This window comes from Glycine max, chromosome 5 (genome assembly GCF_000004515.6).
Source record: "Glycine max cultivar Williams 82 chromosome 5, Glycine_max_v4.0, whole genome shotgun sequence".
Lineage (NCBI taxonomy): Eukaryota > Viridiplantae > Streptophyta > Magnoliopsida > Fabales > Fabaceae > Glycine > Glycine max.
The window spans coordinates 2,157,689-2,175,159 of NC_038241.2; the positions used below are offsets into that span (position 1 = coordinate 2,157,689).

General features: G+C 33.1%; 4 protein-coding genes across 4 annotated transcripts; 1 reads left to right on the forward strand and 3 right to left on the reverse strand.

Annotated features, from left to right (window-relative positions):
* Positions 1–1,044: 1,044 nt before the first annotated feature.
* On the reverse strand, positions 1,045–2,503 carry LOC100809875 (uncharacterized). The gene has a single exon (NM_001317580.2). It carries the CDS (start codon positions 2,439–2,441, stop codon positions 1,470–1,472), a length of 972 nt encoding a protein of 323 aa, NP_001304509.2. The 5' UTR covers positions 2,442–2,503; the 3' UTR covers positions 1,045–1,469.
* A 5,281-nt stretch (positions 2,504–7,784) lies between these two features.
* On the reverse strand, positions 7,785–15,127 carry LOC106798756 (probable receptor-like protein kinase At5g61350; the record flags this gene model as incomplete). Its single annotated transcript, XM_014775922.2, has 4 exons — positions 7,785–7,980; positions 8,375–8,925; positions 9,894–9,915; positions 15,075–15,127. Coding segments are annotated over 4 exons (822 nt in total), but the record flags the coding sequence as incomplete, so codon positions are not given.
* Positions 11,708–13,705, forward strand: LOC100814169 (uncharacterized). The gene is made up of 2 exons (NM_001253183.3): positions 11,708–12,201; positions 12,936–13,705. Exons 1-2 carry the CDS (start codon positions 11,875–11,877, stop codon positions 13,029–13,031), a joined length of 423 nt encoding a protein of 140 aa, NP_001240112.1. The 5' UTR covers positions 11,708–11,874; the 3' UTR covers positions 13,032–13,705.
* LOC100793238 (probable xyloglucan 6-xylosyltransferase 5) lies at positions 14,905–16,827 on the reverse strand. Its single transcript, XM_003524669.5, has one exon. The coding sequence runs from the start codon at positions 16,515–16,517 to the stop codon at positions 15,174–15,176; it is 1,344 nt and encodes a 447-aa protein (XP_003524717.1). The 5' UTR covers positions 16,518–16,827; the 3' UTR covers positions 14,905–15,173.
* Positions 16,828–17,471: the final 644 nt, after the last annotated feature.

A 17,471-nucleotide genomic window follows, 5' to 3' on the forward strand; every position in this document is an offset into this window, starting at 1 on the left:
CAAAATAGAAAATGACTTAAGTCCTAAAAAAATCATAAGTCATAATTGAGTATATGAAGCCTTTATTTTAAAGAAATAATGTTTGTAATGAAACTGTAAAAGTGTTTTATGTTAACTTCTAATTACAAATTGTTATGCACAATGATTTTGTTATAAACTTTTCATTAATTGATATGATTTTTCATTAATTGACAGTATAAACTTTTAAATTGATAATATATGTCAATTAAACTCTAAATTGACTAAAAAAATGGAATAATTAACCAAAATACAATGCATAACATAGATGTGACAGAAGAATAAAATATTGCAGTTGAATACTAATATGTTGAGCAATGCTCTTTGAATTCTTTTTTATTTAATCATTTGTGCTTATCATACATTTCAATTTCTTTAATTAAAAATGGTTAAATTAAAAAAAAAAAATGAGTCGTTGAATTGTGTTATTCCTTGGAATCACTTTTATTCATCAATGTATCCCAAGATTCAAATTTATATGGGCACACATGATTCATCGCATGATAGGAATCGTGGACTAGTAAAAGTATCAAATTTTATCATTCAAATTGTAAATAGTAAGATTCTAGAGAAGAGCAGACCAATTAGATATGCTAGTTTCGTTTTTCTTGTGTAAAATGTTTTTGTCACAGTCTGTTCTTCTAGGAGCTCATGAAATTAACCACTTTGGATTTATATGAGCGCACAGTTTAGGAGTATAAAAACAGTAAAAATTGAGAGATAGTGGAGCTGTACATGGTGCTACCCGGAGGTGTTCCTGAGCAGTTATATCTATGTTTGTATCTTGAGATGGACATTTCCCAACTGTAACACCATTTATCACACCTTGTGTGATTTCATTTGGGGTGGTCATTCAGAATTGTTTTATTGAATTATAGAACAAGGTCTCCTCATGCTAGTTTGTCAAAGTACAATTGCTGAATTATGTTTATGGAATGGATGGTACTGGTGGCGGGGGAGGAATTACTTTGCCATCCTAACTTGTATCTTCACGGGTTAAGAGGAAAGTACTAAATGCACACAGGGTCCGCGAAATCATTATTGATTTTTCATTCGGTGAAAAACACTAGAAAATTACAATGACAATTGCACGCAGAGAAGAAGGCAATTAAAGGGAAGCATTTGTATTATCCACACTGTAAAATATTGCCATTTGCCAATCTACAAAGTAAAATAGACAAAAACAAAAGATGGAGTCCAAGAATATAGCAGAATTGCATTTATATTAAATGGTGTACTATCTCTAGCTTCTTTGGCTTTGCACATAGCTGAGCTGAGGTTGCTCAATTGAAAATCTTTTATGTCTTCAAAGTTGCTCGATTTCCTTCAAGCAACATGAATGAATTTTGTAAATTTCTTCTATATTCATATAAAATAACTGGTAGCTCCTTCTCCTTTATGAAATATGAGAAAAGCCTTGACCAAATTAATGATTTGCCGCCTTATGTTACTTAAGGTAGATCCTTGGTGCCCATGTAACCGTACTTGCCTTCCTCTGGGAATTCAATCCTTAACGAATGTTTGTCCTCTTGACTGATCCATGATCCTGTCTTAAGGCTTTTGTAGAAGATGCAGCTCACAATTGTGTCAAGGATGATGAAGATTGAGTAGAGGTAAGCAATGAAAATCCCCTCCAAAGCCACACAAGGCCTTGCTATTCCAGCAATATGATAGGGCCTTACGACCCGAAATTGGAACAAGGCCTCAATGGCAGCCAAGGCCACGTTGACAGGAAGTGCCAGGAACAAAGCCATTGATGTCCTTCCCCTTAAGAGAAGACAAGCTTTCAGAATTGCCAAGTATCCACCATGTCCCTCCATGCCAGATAGAGCCAGTGCCATGCTGCATATGACAAGAGCATTGGCAAGAATCACAGAAAAGAGAATTGCCCCAGTTACTGATATGAAGAGGGTGAGGCCAGTAGGGGAAGAGTAGCCAAGTCTTTCAATGAAGCTGAAGGCCAAAAACATGAGACCAAAAGCAGTTGCATTTGCTGAGAGAATCAAGAAACAGTTGCAAAAATAGGTGTGGAGGAGAGGCTTGTAAAGGGATAGTATTGATTTGAAGGAAGGTGGAAAAGTTGGCTTGTGGTGATTGAGAGCCTGGATTATGGATGCTTTTGCAATGAGAAGAAAAGTGAGGGTGAAAGGAAGGGCGAGGATTGAAGAAGTGATTGTTTGAGAGACCTTGAGGTTGAGAATGGTAAACAAGTGTGAAGAAGGGAAGCCTGCAGCATCAAAGAGAGTCCTTAGGCGGCTATAGATTTGGGGCAAGAGGGATGAAGGTGAAGGGACTAATGCTTGAGAGAGGAGTATTGAAGCCGAGAAAGGAAAAGCTAGAAAAGCTGCTGTTGAGGTGAAGTGATGATAGTTTTGGAGAAAAGTGTGAGTTGATCTTCTGAGAATCTTGCATGAAACTTCCATTGGAATTGATCTTTTGGAAGATTGCCACAAGAGGGAGAGGGGATGTGGAAAAGAGTTGTGTGGCTTCTCAGTTCTCACCAATATGGACTCTATAATACTCATCAAAAGTGTACAAGAGTCAGGTGTTGGTGTTTCGTTTTCTGTCCTAGTTTTTCTTAAATGAGTTTGTCCTTTCTTTTGGAAATGGTAGGTTAGAGAGTTTAAGGGTTGGTGTTTTGAATGAATAGATAGGCCAACAAGAACAAACCAACGACTGCTATAAGGTGGAAGTGTTTGGACTTTGTTTTTACCAGAGGCTTTGGAAGCATTGTGGATTTTGCTTTGTGTTCTACGAATCTCACCAGATTAGCTGGTTTAAGAGGGCATAAGCATAGCACCTTTTCCTTGGTTTCACGATTTAATTTATTAGCATTTATCAACAGGCTAATGTGGAATTTGGTATGACAGGTCTTTTGTTTTTGTCTTGATGATGAGAGGAGCTTCTTCTCTTTCTAGATTGCTTGAAATGCACATTATTTGGTATATTATCATTCGAGCCACAACACTTTTTCAAGTCCTAGAAATATAATAGAAATGATGACAAAGTGAATTATGAAGCACTCGATGTTGGCCCCATTAACCTTGTAATTAAAGCGTCATTTAAAAATTTTAAGAGCAATTTATGACATGAGTGGAAAGTATAAAGTAAAATTTATACTTGAGGAAGGAGCATAGAATTTAATCCAAGTTGCCGTAATATACAATGAAAATTGTTATAAACTACTAGTAACTTGAGATGCATGCTGCTTAAGGTAGGACCACGACCCCAGTTTTGGACTTTTGACACTTTTCCCGTTGTATAATAAGTGAGTAATACGTAGCTTGTAAGCTATACTAATATCAATAATAATAACAAAAACAATATCAATAATAAGATATATCAAAATGGTTCCACTTCCATTAACAATTATTAGAGAAAGGGGACCCCTTAGCAACATGATGTATCTATAAATCTAGACGATCAATTTAACGTTAAATCACATGCATATAACACAACTAATGATTCATGTCAAATTAAAACGCCACACAAATTGGATGTGAGATGAAGGCTATGGAATTAGGATATCATAGACGTGGGGCAGGGGTGGGTTGAGTTCTTTATCATAGCTGATGCCATTGGTGAAAATGAACGGAGGACAAAACATGATGAATAGTGAATAGGGAATTCGTATTTTTTATTTATTTATCAGCAAATAGGGTATGCGTATGATTTAGTTGGTGAGCTAAGGTAGTTGTTTGACCTTGTAATTTTGGTGCAAGTTCGATGGGGTAATCTCTTAAATGATTTTGTTATTATAAGAAGGGAATATTATGTCATTAAATGATATTAAGTATTTTAGTTATACTTTTTTTCCTTGTTGAGATGTCAACATATATTTGTTGACATTCAAACTGAAATTTAAATTGCAATTAGGTGATTGAATATAAAGTAATAGACATTTGGATTGGGGACCCCGGGTTCCTTTCTTCTTCTGTAAAGGAAAAACAAAAAGGAAACCTTAAGAAGACAAAAAACGATTTCCAGCTTAGTATTATAAAAATAAGACTACATATACACAAAACAAAAGTGTCGGTTCCTTTTATTTATGGTTAAAATTAATTAAACTAGTTTATTTTAAATATCATGTTCGTCTAAAAACCAATCTAAACGATACTGACCCCCACCCCCCCAAAAAAAGGTGGAAGTTGACTAAACTTTTCGTACTTGATGCAATTTTTTAAAGGTTTTTTTTCTCTAAAATGTAACATATAGTAATCTACGCTTATATGGTTAAACAGAAATAAAAGCTTATGTTACATTGGTCCCTAGCTTCAATTTTTCTATGTTCATCTTTTCAATTTTATACCTACTAATTACACTAAATAATACTTGAAATGTATATTCTAGCTAGATTTCGTGTTGTTGAAGAAAAATATGTAAGCAGTTTTTTGGGTATGAATATGGTGGGATGCTCTAACAAGTAACATTATCCCTTTCAACATTACAACTTTAACATCGGGATATTTCCTCGTGTTTGGGACATTTTGACATACATTTCAGTGGTATTAGTATGTGGTAAACAATTTAATAAAAAAAATATAAGATTAAGGGGATTAATAATACAACTGTGTAACGGCACTGGAATGTACCATTTAATGGAGATTAACTCATGGTAACGAAAAAAGTGTTACATTCAATTCTTGCTAAATTTTTAATTGATAGGTCATTGAAAAACTGCTGGTAAGCTATTGTTGACTTGAGCACAAATATTAACGTAGAATTTATATTTAATTACAGTTTCATATTTTTATTAATTATTATTGTTTTAGACATTTTTCATTAATTATCACATTTAACAAAAAAATTAATAAATATATTACATTTAATAATGTACCATTTTTTTTATTCATTTAGTATATTTACCATTTACTTATGTTATTTCAAATATATAAGTGTGTGGTTGGGGGGTGGTTTGCTAATATAAACACTAACTTATTTTTTTAGTTTTAGTTGAAGTAAGTTGGCAAACTAAATCGTCAATGCACGTTAAGACACTTTTAGTTATACCTTGTTATTATACTTCAACTAAAAAATAAGTATGTGTATAATAGCAAAATGTTAGTAAATCCATATAAGTTAAAAGAATTATGATTTTCATTATTATATAAAATGAGAAATATACAAATTACATTGAATATATAATTAACAATAAAGTATTGAATAAATTTATAATATTAAAAATAGTTTAATTTAAATATGTATTAAAATCTATTAACTATATTATATAATTATATTTAATGAATACAACATTTAAAAATATAGTATATAATCAAATTTTTTAAAGAGTACATAATTAACTTAAACAATATAATTAAGCACTATATATATATGTGTGTGGTTTTTTTTTTACCTACCTATAATAAGTTTCTTAAAAAAAAACCTAGCTATAATAATTGATCAAATTTTCATCGTTTGACTATATATTGTATTTAATAGATATAGTATTTAATGTTGTTAGGCTTTCAACGGGAGAGGATCGGTGTATAGGATTTGAACCATTTTATAACTGAAAAACAAAGAAAAAATTCTATAAGAATCAAAATTACAACTGGTTCACTTTTAGGAACTAAAAATATATTTAAAATAATTTAATAAATATTTTATTTTTGGTACAGAAATAAAACTAAAACAGAAGCAATAAATATATTGTATTTAACAATACTTTGTTAACTGCCTAATAATACTAAATGCTATATTTTCTAAATTATTAAATATAATTCATAATAAAAATGATAGGAATTAAGAGACTAATTATTTTTATATTTAATTAAATTTAAAAATAAGCTTGATGAAATAATTCTTTTAAAAATTTAATAAACTAATAAATTTTAATATAAAATTTATTATATATGTATATAATAATTTTTATTTAATTTTAAATTTTAATATATATATATATATATATATATATATATATATATATATATATACATACATATACTTAAAAAATATTTCATTTATTACATTTAAAAAATATTATATATATAAATTTTATATAAAAATCATAAGTTTAATAAAAATTTATATAGATATAAAAATTAATTATTAAATAAAAATTAATTGTTATAAGTAACATTAATTAATTTATAACATGATTAATTTATTAGCTTAGTTGATTAGAACATTATACTATTAACACAAAAATCAAAGGTTTAAGATCTAAATCATTAATTTTAAATTATTTTTTAAAACATATTTTTAACCATCGATATACGTGGTACAGAAAGAAAATCCTTAAATTCATGGCCCTATATTAGATTTGGACCATAACCATACTAGACTCTCCTATGGCCTTATGGGTCTGGGCTTTAGAAAATTTTGATGTTCCCTTTCTATCAAAATTTCATCTTATAACCAAAATTTTACCAATAATGTTTCTGAAAAAAATAATTGTATACAAATTATGCAGTATAACATTTCTTTCAGACCTAAAATTGCTGACCGCTAAAAATAATGACATGAAGCACTAAGGAACCGTTTGGTTTGAATGTATACAAAAAGGGTTAGCACCAAACCTAGAGGGGAAAGTCAGAGCTTCCGAAGTTTAATCCAAATATTTTATTAAAAAAAATCCATTGATTTTAAACTTTTAATTCTTATTCTTCTAATGTGATATTTTCTGTAGGGTTCTATTTCAAGAAACCTTTCTATAAGCACTTAGAGAATAAGAAAAAAAATATAATAAAATTCTTCGATAATCTAAAATTAACTTATGATTAAATTAATTTGTAAAAATTCTCTGATATTAAATTTTTAAAATTTGATTTTAACTTATGATATAAAATAATTTTATCTTACAAAAAAAATCATTTTATTTGATTTTTTCTTCCTATAAATATTTATGAAAAAGTTTGTTTGACGTAACTAAATCATTTTGAAAGTTAATCCATTAACTCAAGAGGAAGGATGAAATAATTGCGTTAAAAACAAGTAAAAACTCACATTTTGAGACACCAGATAGGTATAATACTTTGTATATTCCAGCTAACTTTTTGCTATATAACGTGACAGCACAAAACACGCTTGAGATACAAAATTTTTCTTACCCTATTGATGTTTTTTTTCCACTATGATCAATTATGACAACAGGGAGAAAATAACAGAGTAGGCTCTTTTTATACTTGAAAACTAAAATCACTCACTCCAATTTGGGGGTGCATCATGTTGCATGACAATGCTTAGAGGTTGATCCATATCATAAACTTCTGAAGTGAATATTAGCAGTAAGGAAGAGTGGCATTACTAATCCAACTCCTTTTGTGGGGGAACAAGGAGCTACCATAGTCACTTTGCCTTTGAACCTCTTTGTAATTAATTCCTGTCTAATCTAACTTTACCTTCCTTGAAAGTTGGCTATCTGAGAAAACAAAGCAGAATTAGCATCTGTGCTGTCAGACACATCACTTGCTGGATCACCCGAGTGACCTGCTATATTATCATTATCATTACATTCATTTGTGAATATACTTGCACTTTTTTCTTCAAGTTCTTTAATCCTTGTGGCATCTTTTTGTAGGCGCAAAGCATATTCCAAATGCCACAACACATCCTCCATACTAGGCCTTTCAACACCACAATCAGCTAAACATCTCTCAGCAGTTTGCACAAAAACATTGAACGATTGAGGACTGATAATCTTAACAATACGTGGATCAATTACTTCCCTGAGCACTCCTCTTTTATGTTGTTTCATTGCCCAATCAGCCAAATTAATCTCCTCTCTTGGCAGTGTAGGGTAAATAACTGGCCTAGCACAAAGTACCTCAATTAGGACTACCCCAAAAGAGAAAAAAAGCAGTGGCTATGGTAGCTCCTTGGTTGCTGAACTTGGCCCCTTCGTATTTCCCATCAACAGAGAAAAAACCATCCAAGCTGTCTGCATCGTTGCTCATCTTCATCACCTCAATTCTATTCACAATTGCATCGGTCCATGCCTTGTTGTAGATTGGCTGGTCCCACCTGAACCAAGATTGAACCGTTTGTGATGGAAGATGCATTTAGCACAAAGTCCTTGTAAAAGGCAGTGGCTAGAACTTTGGTTTGCGATGAAAGATCCAAATTTGACACACCCTCAATCCCATTGATGTACACGTTGAAGTATAACTGGTTGAGACCTAGGATCCACCACAGCAGGAGGGGGACATACGGAAGACAGGAATGGCAAATGTAGAAATCCCAAGAAACCAACAAATTTTTTTAATATTATTTATTATTTTAAAAAATTGAAAAATTAAGAGAGAATCTGATATTAAGATAAATAATATTGGAAAGTGCAGATATAATTTATTTTTTAATATTATTTATTATTTTAAAAAATTGAAAAATTAAGAGAGAATCTGATATTAAAATCAACCCTTTGAATTCTCCATGTGGGGAAAGTGCAGTTGCTGAATCTGATATTAGAGTGTCAGGGGCTGAGACAACCTCAATGGCATTGATGAACGCAAATGAGTTTTTCTTAGGCTTGAATTTAAGAGAGAATCTACTATCAGAAACATTAACAAGGTATTCCTTGAAAACAGATGTGTCATTGTTCCTCACAGAGAACTCATGCAAGAGCACGTGCTGATTGGTTTGGACAGAGAAAACCGCACTTGTTAGGTTATAGGAAGGGTCAGGGAGAGGGAAGAAGTAAAGACGAACCCAAAGTCTCCCACTTTTGTAGATGTAAAAGGAGTACGTGGATTCCTCTTGAAAAACTCTTGCGGTTTGATGCAAAGGAAGTGATGATGAAGAAGGAACAGAAGGGGAGAGATATGAGTCGAGTGATATTTGTAAATCTTCAGTTGTAGATAGGAGAGAAGTGGTTTCACGATCAGATTTGAAGGTTCTACCATCTTTGAGCAGAGTGGGGTGGGAGGAGCCACAATCAATGAGATAGTTAACATTAGGTGAGAAAGAAGAGTCACATTTGGCAGGGGTGAAAAGGAAAAAAGGTGAAGAAATATTGAAAGGGATGACACAAAAGGAAGCTTCACTATGATTCCTTTGTTTTCTTCTTCCATTGTTGAGGCTCCACAATGAGGGTGGAGATGAACATGGGGTACATGAATGATGAATACGAGGAAGAAACTGAAGGTAGTTTTTTTTTTTTTTGGAGAAGGTGCAATGCATGCAGCAGTTGGAGAAACAGAAGAGAGGTGTTTTGTTTGTAATGAAAGGGAGAAGAAGCAAGTTGTGTTGCATGTTGGAGGGTGTTGTTAGAATCGATAAAACTAATGATGAATCAGAGCGAGGTATACGTTGGACCCTAGAATGTCACTAATGACGTTTGTTTGTCCTAAAATTCTTTTATCAATGAGCAAGTGCAAACCGCGTAACAACCAAAGCGAATCGGTTTAGAAAGATTTTTGTTTTAGCATGATACATGCAATGCAACAGAGCATAATTTGACTACACATTTGCCATCTGTCCTTAATTAATATCATGATTGCCCATAAGATGACCCACCCGAGTTTACGAAATTGAAGCAAAAATATTCACTGTATGATAAATTGTTTGTGATTTAAGCTTCATTTTTGGTTCCTCAGGATAACAAAGTTTTAAAGTATAATTTACGGCTAAAAGTAAAGTAATTAATAAGAGATGATAAAGTACTAAAAGTATTTCTTTTTTTGTTGGTTTTTCCGACATTTGCTTTTTTAATTTAGGATTCCTAGTATGAGAACATTACATTTGATTAGTTCACATTTATTTGATCTACAGTTAAGTTAGAAAAGTCCAATGATTTAGACGCTTGGTGGTAGATTCATATGACAGTTGCAACCACTTTTTTTAATTTTAAAATGCAATAATAATATTTTTCTTATTCTATTTGTTTGTTTCCTTCTTTGGCTTAATCATTTTAAAAATTATAAGAACTAAATAAAAATGGCGCTTATTACCAGTAAAACACTTTAGAATAAAATAAGATGATACATATTAGGATTGATCTAGTAGTAAGAGTTTAAACAATTTGTATGAGGTGTTAAATTAAAATCACATTGTATATTAAAAAATGAGATTGAATATTTTACAACTTATAATTAGAATTGTAAAAATGAATCAACCCTTATTTTAGTCAATTTGTCATATGGCAGTAAAAAAAAGTTAATTTGTCATGTTTTTAATTTTAACAAATAAAAATTAACTTATCATATTTAACATTTAAGTGAACCCATTTGAGTTCATTCTTTATAGTAAATTCAATTCAACTCATCAAGAGTAATGGATTAATTAAATGAATCGATACATCATATATTTTTTTAGCAATCATAAATATTCTTTAAGGAAACACTTTTATTTGAGCGGGGTAAAGTCGTTTTAGGTGATTAAGACATTCTTCTAAATATCTAATTATATATGTAAGATTCAAATTTAAAATTACTGAGTAAACTCGAATAACTAATGAGTCATTTAATTTATGCACTTAACATTACTAGCACGTCATACTTTTGAAATACAAAAGTGTTTTAAATATATAATAAAAATAAAATTTTAAGTATTAATCAATTTTGAGCCTTTTAACTAGCTGTTAGCAAATTAGTTCACTTAACGTCTTCCACAGTTTACAATGAACATAAAATATGTGTATGCATGCACACACATAATCATAGTTCTAGGGCTGGGCATTGATCTGGTTTGGTTGGAGTCCAGTTCAAAAAGTCTAATTTGAACCAAATCGGTACCCTTAATTCAGACTCATTTCTAACAGGATGAACTATCAATTTGGATGGGTTATGACTCAGGCTAATTTATGGGCCAATAATTTCTCTGTGCTTTATATAAAGATTCAAACCAGTTTTTTGCACAATTTAAAAATTCTAAAAACTAAGGCCATTTTTTTATTGTAAAAAAAAACACTAAAGCCATTTTTATACTACTATAAGTTATAATGGGTGCCAAAAGTTTGGACCAGGACAGTAACTTTTCTTTAAATTGTTTTTCTTAAATAAAATTAACCATTCAAAATACTTTAGCATGAGAGAATACAGTATTTTCTCCATCATCTTAAATACACATGAGGATTCGACCGGCATTTTGTTATCTGTCTGGCCAAAAAAATACATAGAGAACTAAAATTGTAAAAAATAAAATTAAAATATCAATAGGTAGGTTTAATTATCTATTTAATCTCAATAATTTTTAAATTTATTCCTTTTACAGTTCATATAGTTAATAACTAAATTTTTTAGTTCCTGATATTTATATTTTAATTCCTAAAAGTTTTATGCCGTTAACTTTTTTAATTCCATTAATTAAAATTTTTTAACAATAAAAACCTTTTATGAATTAAAATGTAAATTTTAAGGACAATAAGACTCATTTAAATTAGGAGGAGATAAATTTAAAATCGGTAAGAATTAAATAGATAATTAAACTTAATAGATATATTTGTGAAAAATGATTTAAATTTGATTCTCACATAATATATATATTTGGGAAGGAGAGATGAATTTCAAATGTGATTAAACATAATTAATTTTATAATCCGCTCAAAGAATAAAAAATTTATAAGAATAGCAGGAGATTCCACCGAAAAATGAAATACCTTAATTAACATATTAAAAAAAATAATTAAAATCGTGACCCATAAATTAAAGAGAATTAAAATTATAATTCAGCCAATTAATTTAAATCAAAATAATACGTATCATAATGATATATTTTTTTTATTTTTTATTTTTTATGTTGACATTCAAATTTTGACCAAGATTGGAGAAAGCCGGGAAGGTAACAGGCTAATACTAGGTTAGGTTAACCGAAGCAAAGCAACCCTGGCCTTCCGGTACAGTACAGAGGTAATCACTTATGAATTCTATAATTTCTTGCTTTGGCTGATGAAAGTGAAGTCTTGAACTTGAATGAAGAAGGATGGTGGATTCTGACCTTCCACCGAGTCCAAATGATTTCCTATTTCCCCCAATCGACCACGAAAATCTCCAAATTGCGTCACAAACCCCTCCCTCACCTCCTTCACCCCAACCCTTCGATTCTCGTCTTCGCGGCTGGATTAGTATCTCCTTCCACATATTGCGTTCCAAGCTTTCATCTTTGATGCAGAGAGGGCCAATTTGGTCAATTGGGCTGCCTTCTGCAGCGCTTCTAATGTCATGCTGGATCTTCATCTCCATCAGGAAGAAGATAACCCTCACGCCCAATGAAGCGCGTCTCGTTAACATCATCAAGGACAAAGATCGGGTTCGTAAATTTCTTCTCTTTCTTTCATTACAATTTCGGCCATGCCATCATCATCATCATCATCATTCAAATGAAATTTGAAATTATTTAGGAATTAAAGTTAATGGTAATTTTACTAATTTGTAAACACCTTCTCTTAACGCACCAAAGCGCCTTTTAAAGGATGACACACACAACACGACAGTGAAAGGTCACGAGAGTTAAAGCAAAGAATACTTGAGATGCGATGAGCCTAACAATGTCAGCCTACTTTAGGTAGAAATAGTTTTCTACCCTAACAAGAAAGGTTCAGGGGTATATCTCATTGGAAGTGGATTCAATTGCATTGGAGGAAATTTATAACAAAGAATGTACTGACCTTGTTTGCCCAAAGGGAAAAAATTAATTATGGTTTTGTGAAGAAGGCATTTCCTACCATTATTTAAACATTGGATGTGTATGTTGGCATGAACTATTGAGTGTGTTCCGATTGAACTCACCATGATTTTTGGAAGCAACAAACAGATAAAATCATGGTGAGTTCACCACAAAAGCAAATATTTGTTGCTTCTATAAATCATGGTGAGTTGAACTAACCACTAATTCAAGCTCACACTGATTCTCTATGCAAATGCAATCATGTCTCATTTCTATTGATTCATTCTCTTGAAGCTAAGCATTTTTTTTACCGCTTTCCTCTCTGTCCTCCTTTGCTATGACCTTCATTTCTAACTGCTAGCTACTTTTATTTACAGAAAATTGCCAAACTCTTGCACCAGATTGCACAAATGAATGAAATACTCATAGATCGTCACAAAGCTTTGGTTGCAAAAGCAGCGGCAGCGGAATGATTTCCTAAAGCTTGTGAATATGGTAGCTCACATTCACAAGGAACAGTGGTCGGGGCTTCACCCTGCCTACACCAATGATCATTGATGCTGCTGTTATCTTCTTTCTATTTTTGAAATACCACTGCTTACATGTGCATTTTGTAATTTGCTTGGATTCTGCATGTGAGTTAGGTTGTAAATTGACATAGCAACTAATAGTTATTCTTTGCACATGTTCCTGCTACAGCCAAGTGATTGAACAATCAGAACTGGCATATCAAACCTAATCAAAGCAAATGGCTTACGAATGAGGCGCCTTTGGGGTTATATCATTAATCTGCGTGAAAACTTTGACGAATGAAGTTCTCCACTCTTCATGGATAACCACAGCATTTACGCAGCGAAGCTGGCAGAACACTCTAACTGTACTAACGGTTTGTTAACTAGGTTCTTGGTGATCAATGTTGCATTTGTTCAAGTCCTTATGTTAACTTAATGACTTCCACCATATTTGGTTAGCTTTTGGAAAATCAAAAATCCCATTCTTTTATTTACTGTATTTGAGATGCATGTCACAGAACATCCAAGAACGTATCATTCTAAAGTGTTATGGAGTGAATTTTGACGATTAGTATTTAGTAAACAGGCCCGTGATTAATTATTATTTGAAGAATTTGTTTAATGTTTTCAAAGAATTATTTGTTTCATGCAGAATTACAGTTTTTCATTTCATTTTCTACTTTGTTAATTGCATGTAAGAGGATTTACGGCGCAACCTCTTCAAAAGCTTAGTCAACAATGACAAGTCTGGACCCGAAAAACAAATGACGACGAAATTATACAATGTAACAAGGAAAAGAGCCATGGCCACTTAAGTTTTAACCAAATAACTACGCAATTATTTGTTGGTACAATGAACGCGACACCTTGCACGTCATTCAAGTCTCATTTTGCAATTATGCAATTATAATTTATAAGAGACATGATAATGACGGGGATATCTACGAAAGATAACAAGTCATGTGATGTTAGGAATCTCTTAAAAGCTTCCTACTAAACTAAGAGTGACTGAGTTACCACCACCGGCAGCGCAGCAAGAGTACTTTCACACTCCTTTTGATACTATATGAACTCACTCTTAGTGGAGTAAGCATATAATGTCACCTCATGATTACAAGGATATTACAAAATTGAATTAAAGAATATGCTAATAGCCAAATATTAAAACTTTTCTAGCATACTGTTACTAATAGCACATTGTTATGCTACGCTCATCAGACATAAGTGATATACATTAACCTGCCCCAAATATATATATTTTCTTAAGCTCTTGAATAGTCGTAAATGGGAAGGGAAAAAATGATTGGAAAGTGAAAACAACTTTTCAAGAAAATACAAGATTTGTTTTATTTATATTTCCATTCACAAATCGTAGAGTGCGCAGGAATGTATACTCGGAACGAAAGCTGTAACTGACAAAGAAATGTGCTAATGTTAACATGTAAGAAAGCAGGGCCTCGTGAGACATGATATTCAAATATCATGCCACTGTATTTGTCAATATGAATAACACCTTTTTGGTTCCAAGACAAAACAGTGTTGCAGTTAAAAGATGTTGGTGTCTGGTATAGATTTTTATCCTATCGTTACATGTCAAAAGGCCACTCCCAACATTTTGGATTCACTGTTATCACGGGGGTAAACATGAATCCAAAACATTGTCCAAATATATAAAAAAAATATATCACTTCAAATCTTAATTGGGCAAACTATCACACACTTCCTTTGTTAAACACATTTGAGATATGCAGATCAAATATAACAGCTACAGAAAACAGTAGTTACCTCATGTTACAACATATCACAACGATATCAAAGAGGACAGGGAAGTATATTAATTAAGTTGGTGAACTCATTTCATGTCACAAAAGTCCAAATACAAAGGAAGCTCAGTATACAGCAGATGAGTAAATAAATTTTGTTTGCTGATTTGCTCAAACCTGGAAGAAAGAAGATAACTTACGAAAGAATTCTATCCTAACATTCTCAAAGAAGTACCAAGACAACAGAAGAAGCAGAATTACATGCGAACCGTCCCCAAATGAAACTCCACTTCTAAATAATTACTCTCTACAATACCACCATTGAACAACAACTTTCTCACTAGCTCTTTGATTCCGTGTTTTCCGTAGAATGTCTTCGAATATCAAACTGGTCTACAAACTCCAAAGGACTAACTGTCTCATTTCTGATCCTCTTGATCTTAGGACTCAAGAGACCACGGTGCCTGAACCCATAGAGCTTGAGCACCTGATTATCTGCAAAATTGAAAGCCCTCTCCATGCTACTGAGGCACCTCTCCACAGGATAATCTCCATAGCTCCCACACGGCTTACATCCAACAAAATGTGTAACAAACGGCCACCTCTCATCCCCCAACCCTGGGTGATACTTCTCAATCATCTCCTCATACCGATCAACCAACCCGGCCCAGTAACCGTGCAAGTAGAATGAATTCTCAAGAAACACCTTGTCCATCCACTTCTCCTTCTTGGACAGCAACAAGTATATCAATGCGGACTGATCATCAGCCTCAAACGCCGGCCTCCCCTTGAGATTGGCCGTCAAGATCTTCCCGGCCTCCTCGCGCACCGGCCCCTTGGGGCCCATGGGAGCCCAATCATCAAGCAAATCCAAAGACCACTGACAGTTCCTAAACAGAAAACTCCCGGTATTCACCGCAATCCAAGACTTCTGCTCAAACAACAAATCAGGGTAACCATGAAGCACCAAATTGTACTCATCATACTTAGACATTGGAAGCTCAAACACCATATCAGTAAAAAAAGCATCACTATCCATCCACCAAATCCACTCCACCTCAGGATGCGACAGCATCAACCTCCGAATCATAGGCAACTTAGCCCAATACCCAGCAAGTTCCACATCCAAATGAGCCAAATTATACACAATTTCAATCCCGTGTAATCTACAGTAATCAATCTTATTCTTAATCGACTTCAAAAGGTAATGATCTCCAATAGGGTTATCACAGGGCTTGGGAGGGGAACCGGTAAGGAGCAAGATGCGAGGTTTACCTCTGACGAAATTAGGGTACTCAGGGTTTTGGTGAAGCCAATTTTTGCGCTCTGTGTCCCAACTAGCGATCTTGGGGCCGAGGGTGAAGGTGTCGTTAGGGTTGAAGAATTGCTGGTCGTCGGGATCGGAAGGGTCGGCGTCGGATCGGATCTCGGCGAGGATGCGGTTGGTCTCCTCGATGAGATTCTGGTTGACGGCGTCGTTGTCGGAGGAACCGAGGTTGACACCGATGGTGCCGCGGAGGACGAGGATGGTGACGAAGCCGCAGAGGATGGTGATCTTGATGTTGTTGAAGGTCTTCTGGATCTGGCGGCCGCGGGGAAGCGCGTTGCCGCCGCGGCTTCGCGCGTTGGAGGTCGGCAAGCCCACGCCGGTGCTGCGCTTGTGGTGGTGGTTCTCTTGCCCCATGTCGCGAGATTTGGGGGGAATTGAATTATAACTAACACGAATCAGTGGACACAGCGAAGAGTGTGGTGTGGTTTGCGAAATGCATAAATGGTTGGTGTTAGGGAGTGTTTGGTTTGGTTAATTGGAGGGAAAGGGAAAAGGTTTGAGACAGAGACTAGAGGGTGCTTGTTTGAGTCTGAGAAGGAGGTTTAGAAACAAAAATCATTGGATTTTGAAGAAAAGCGAGATTGAAGAAACAAAATATGTGTTTTTTCTTAGTGCCGGATCTTCAACACTTATAAATAAATACTAATAAGTAATGCTCTTTATCGTGTTAATATTTTACTACCTTTTCTGTCTATATTTTATACGATTTTCTTTTCGAACATGATTGGGATACACTAGTTGAACTCCGACCCGGTGAGAGATAAAAAAAAAATAAATAGAAAATACATCAAATCAGTGATGTAATATGACAGACAAAAAAATACTATGAAAAATAAAATTTACGATTAAATAGGATAAAAAATGTTACTACCTTTTTTAATCCAAATAAAAATATATCTTATATGTGAATAAGAGACAATAATAGACAATTCACATTTTTAGAAAAGAGGAATAAAAATAGATTTATTTTTCAGGAATTAAAAACACTTTATTGTATTTGTAAGAATTAAAAACATGTTTATTTTTAAATTTTAATTAAAATGTATTTTTATCATAAAAAAGGTATATTATCTTTTAATTTTAAATATCTTGTATGTTAAAATTATTAATTTTTGTAATAACACTCAAATATTTTTTTTTTATCTAGACAACCTATATCTTCTATTAGAGATAATTTTATTTGAATCGGATAGAATTATTATGACCGATAAAGTTCTCCTTCCTTCTAATACTTAAATATCTTTTTATACTTCGATCTTTTGGCTCTTTTTTTTAAAAAAAATATTCTTTTTAGTGATTTTCATAAAA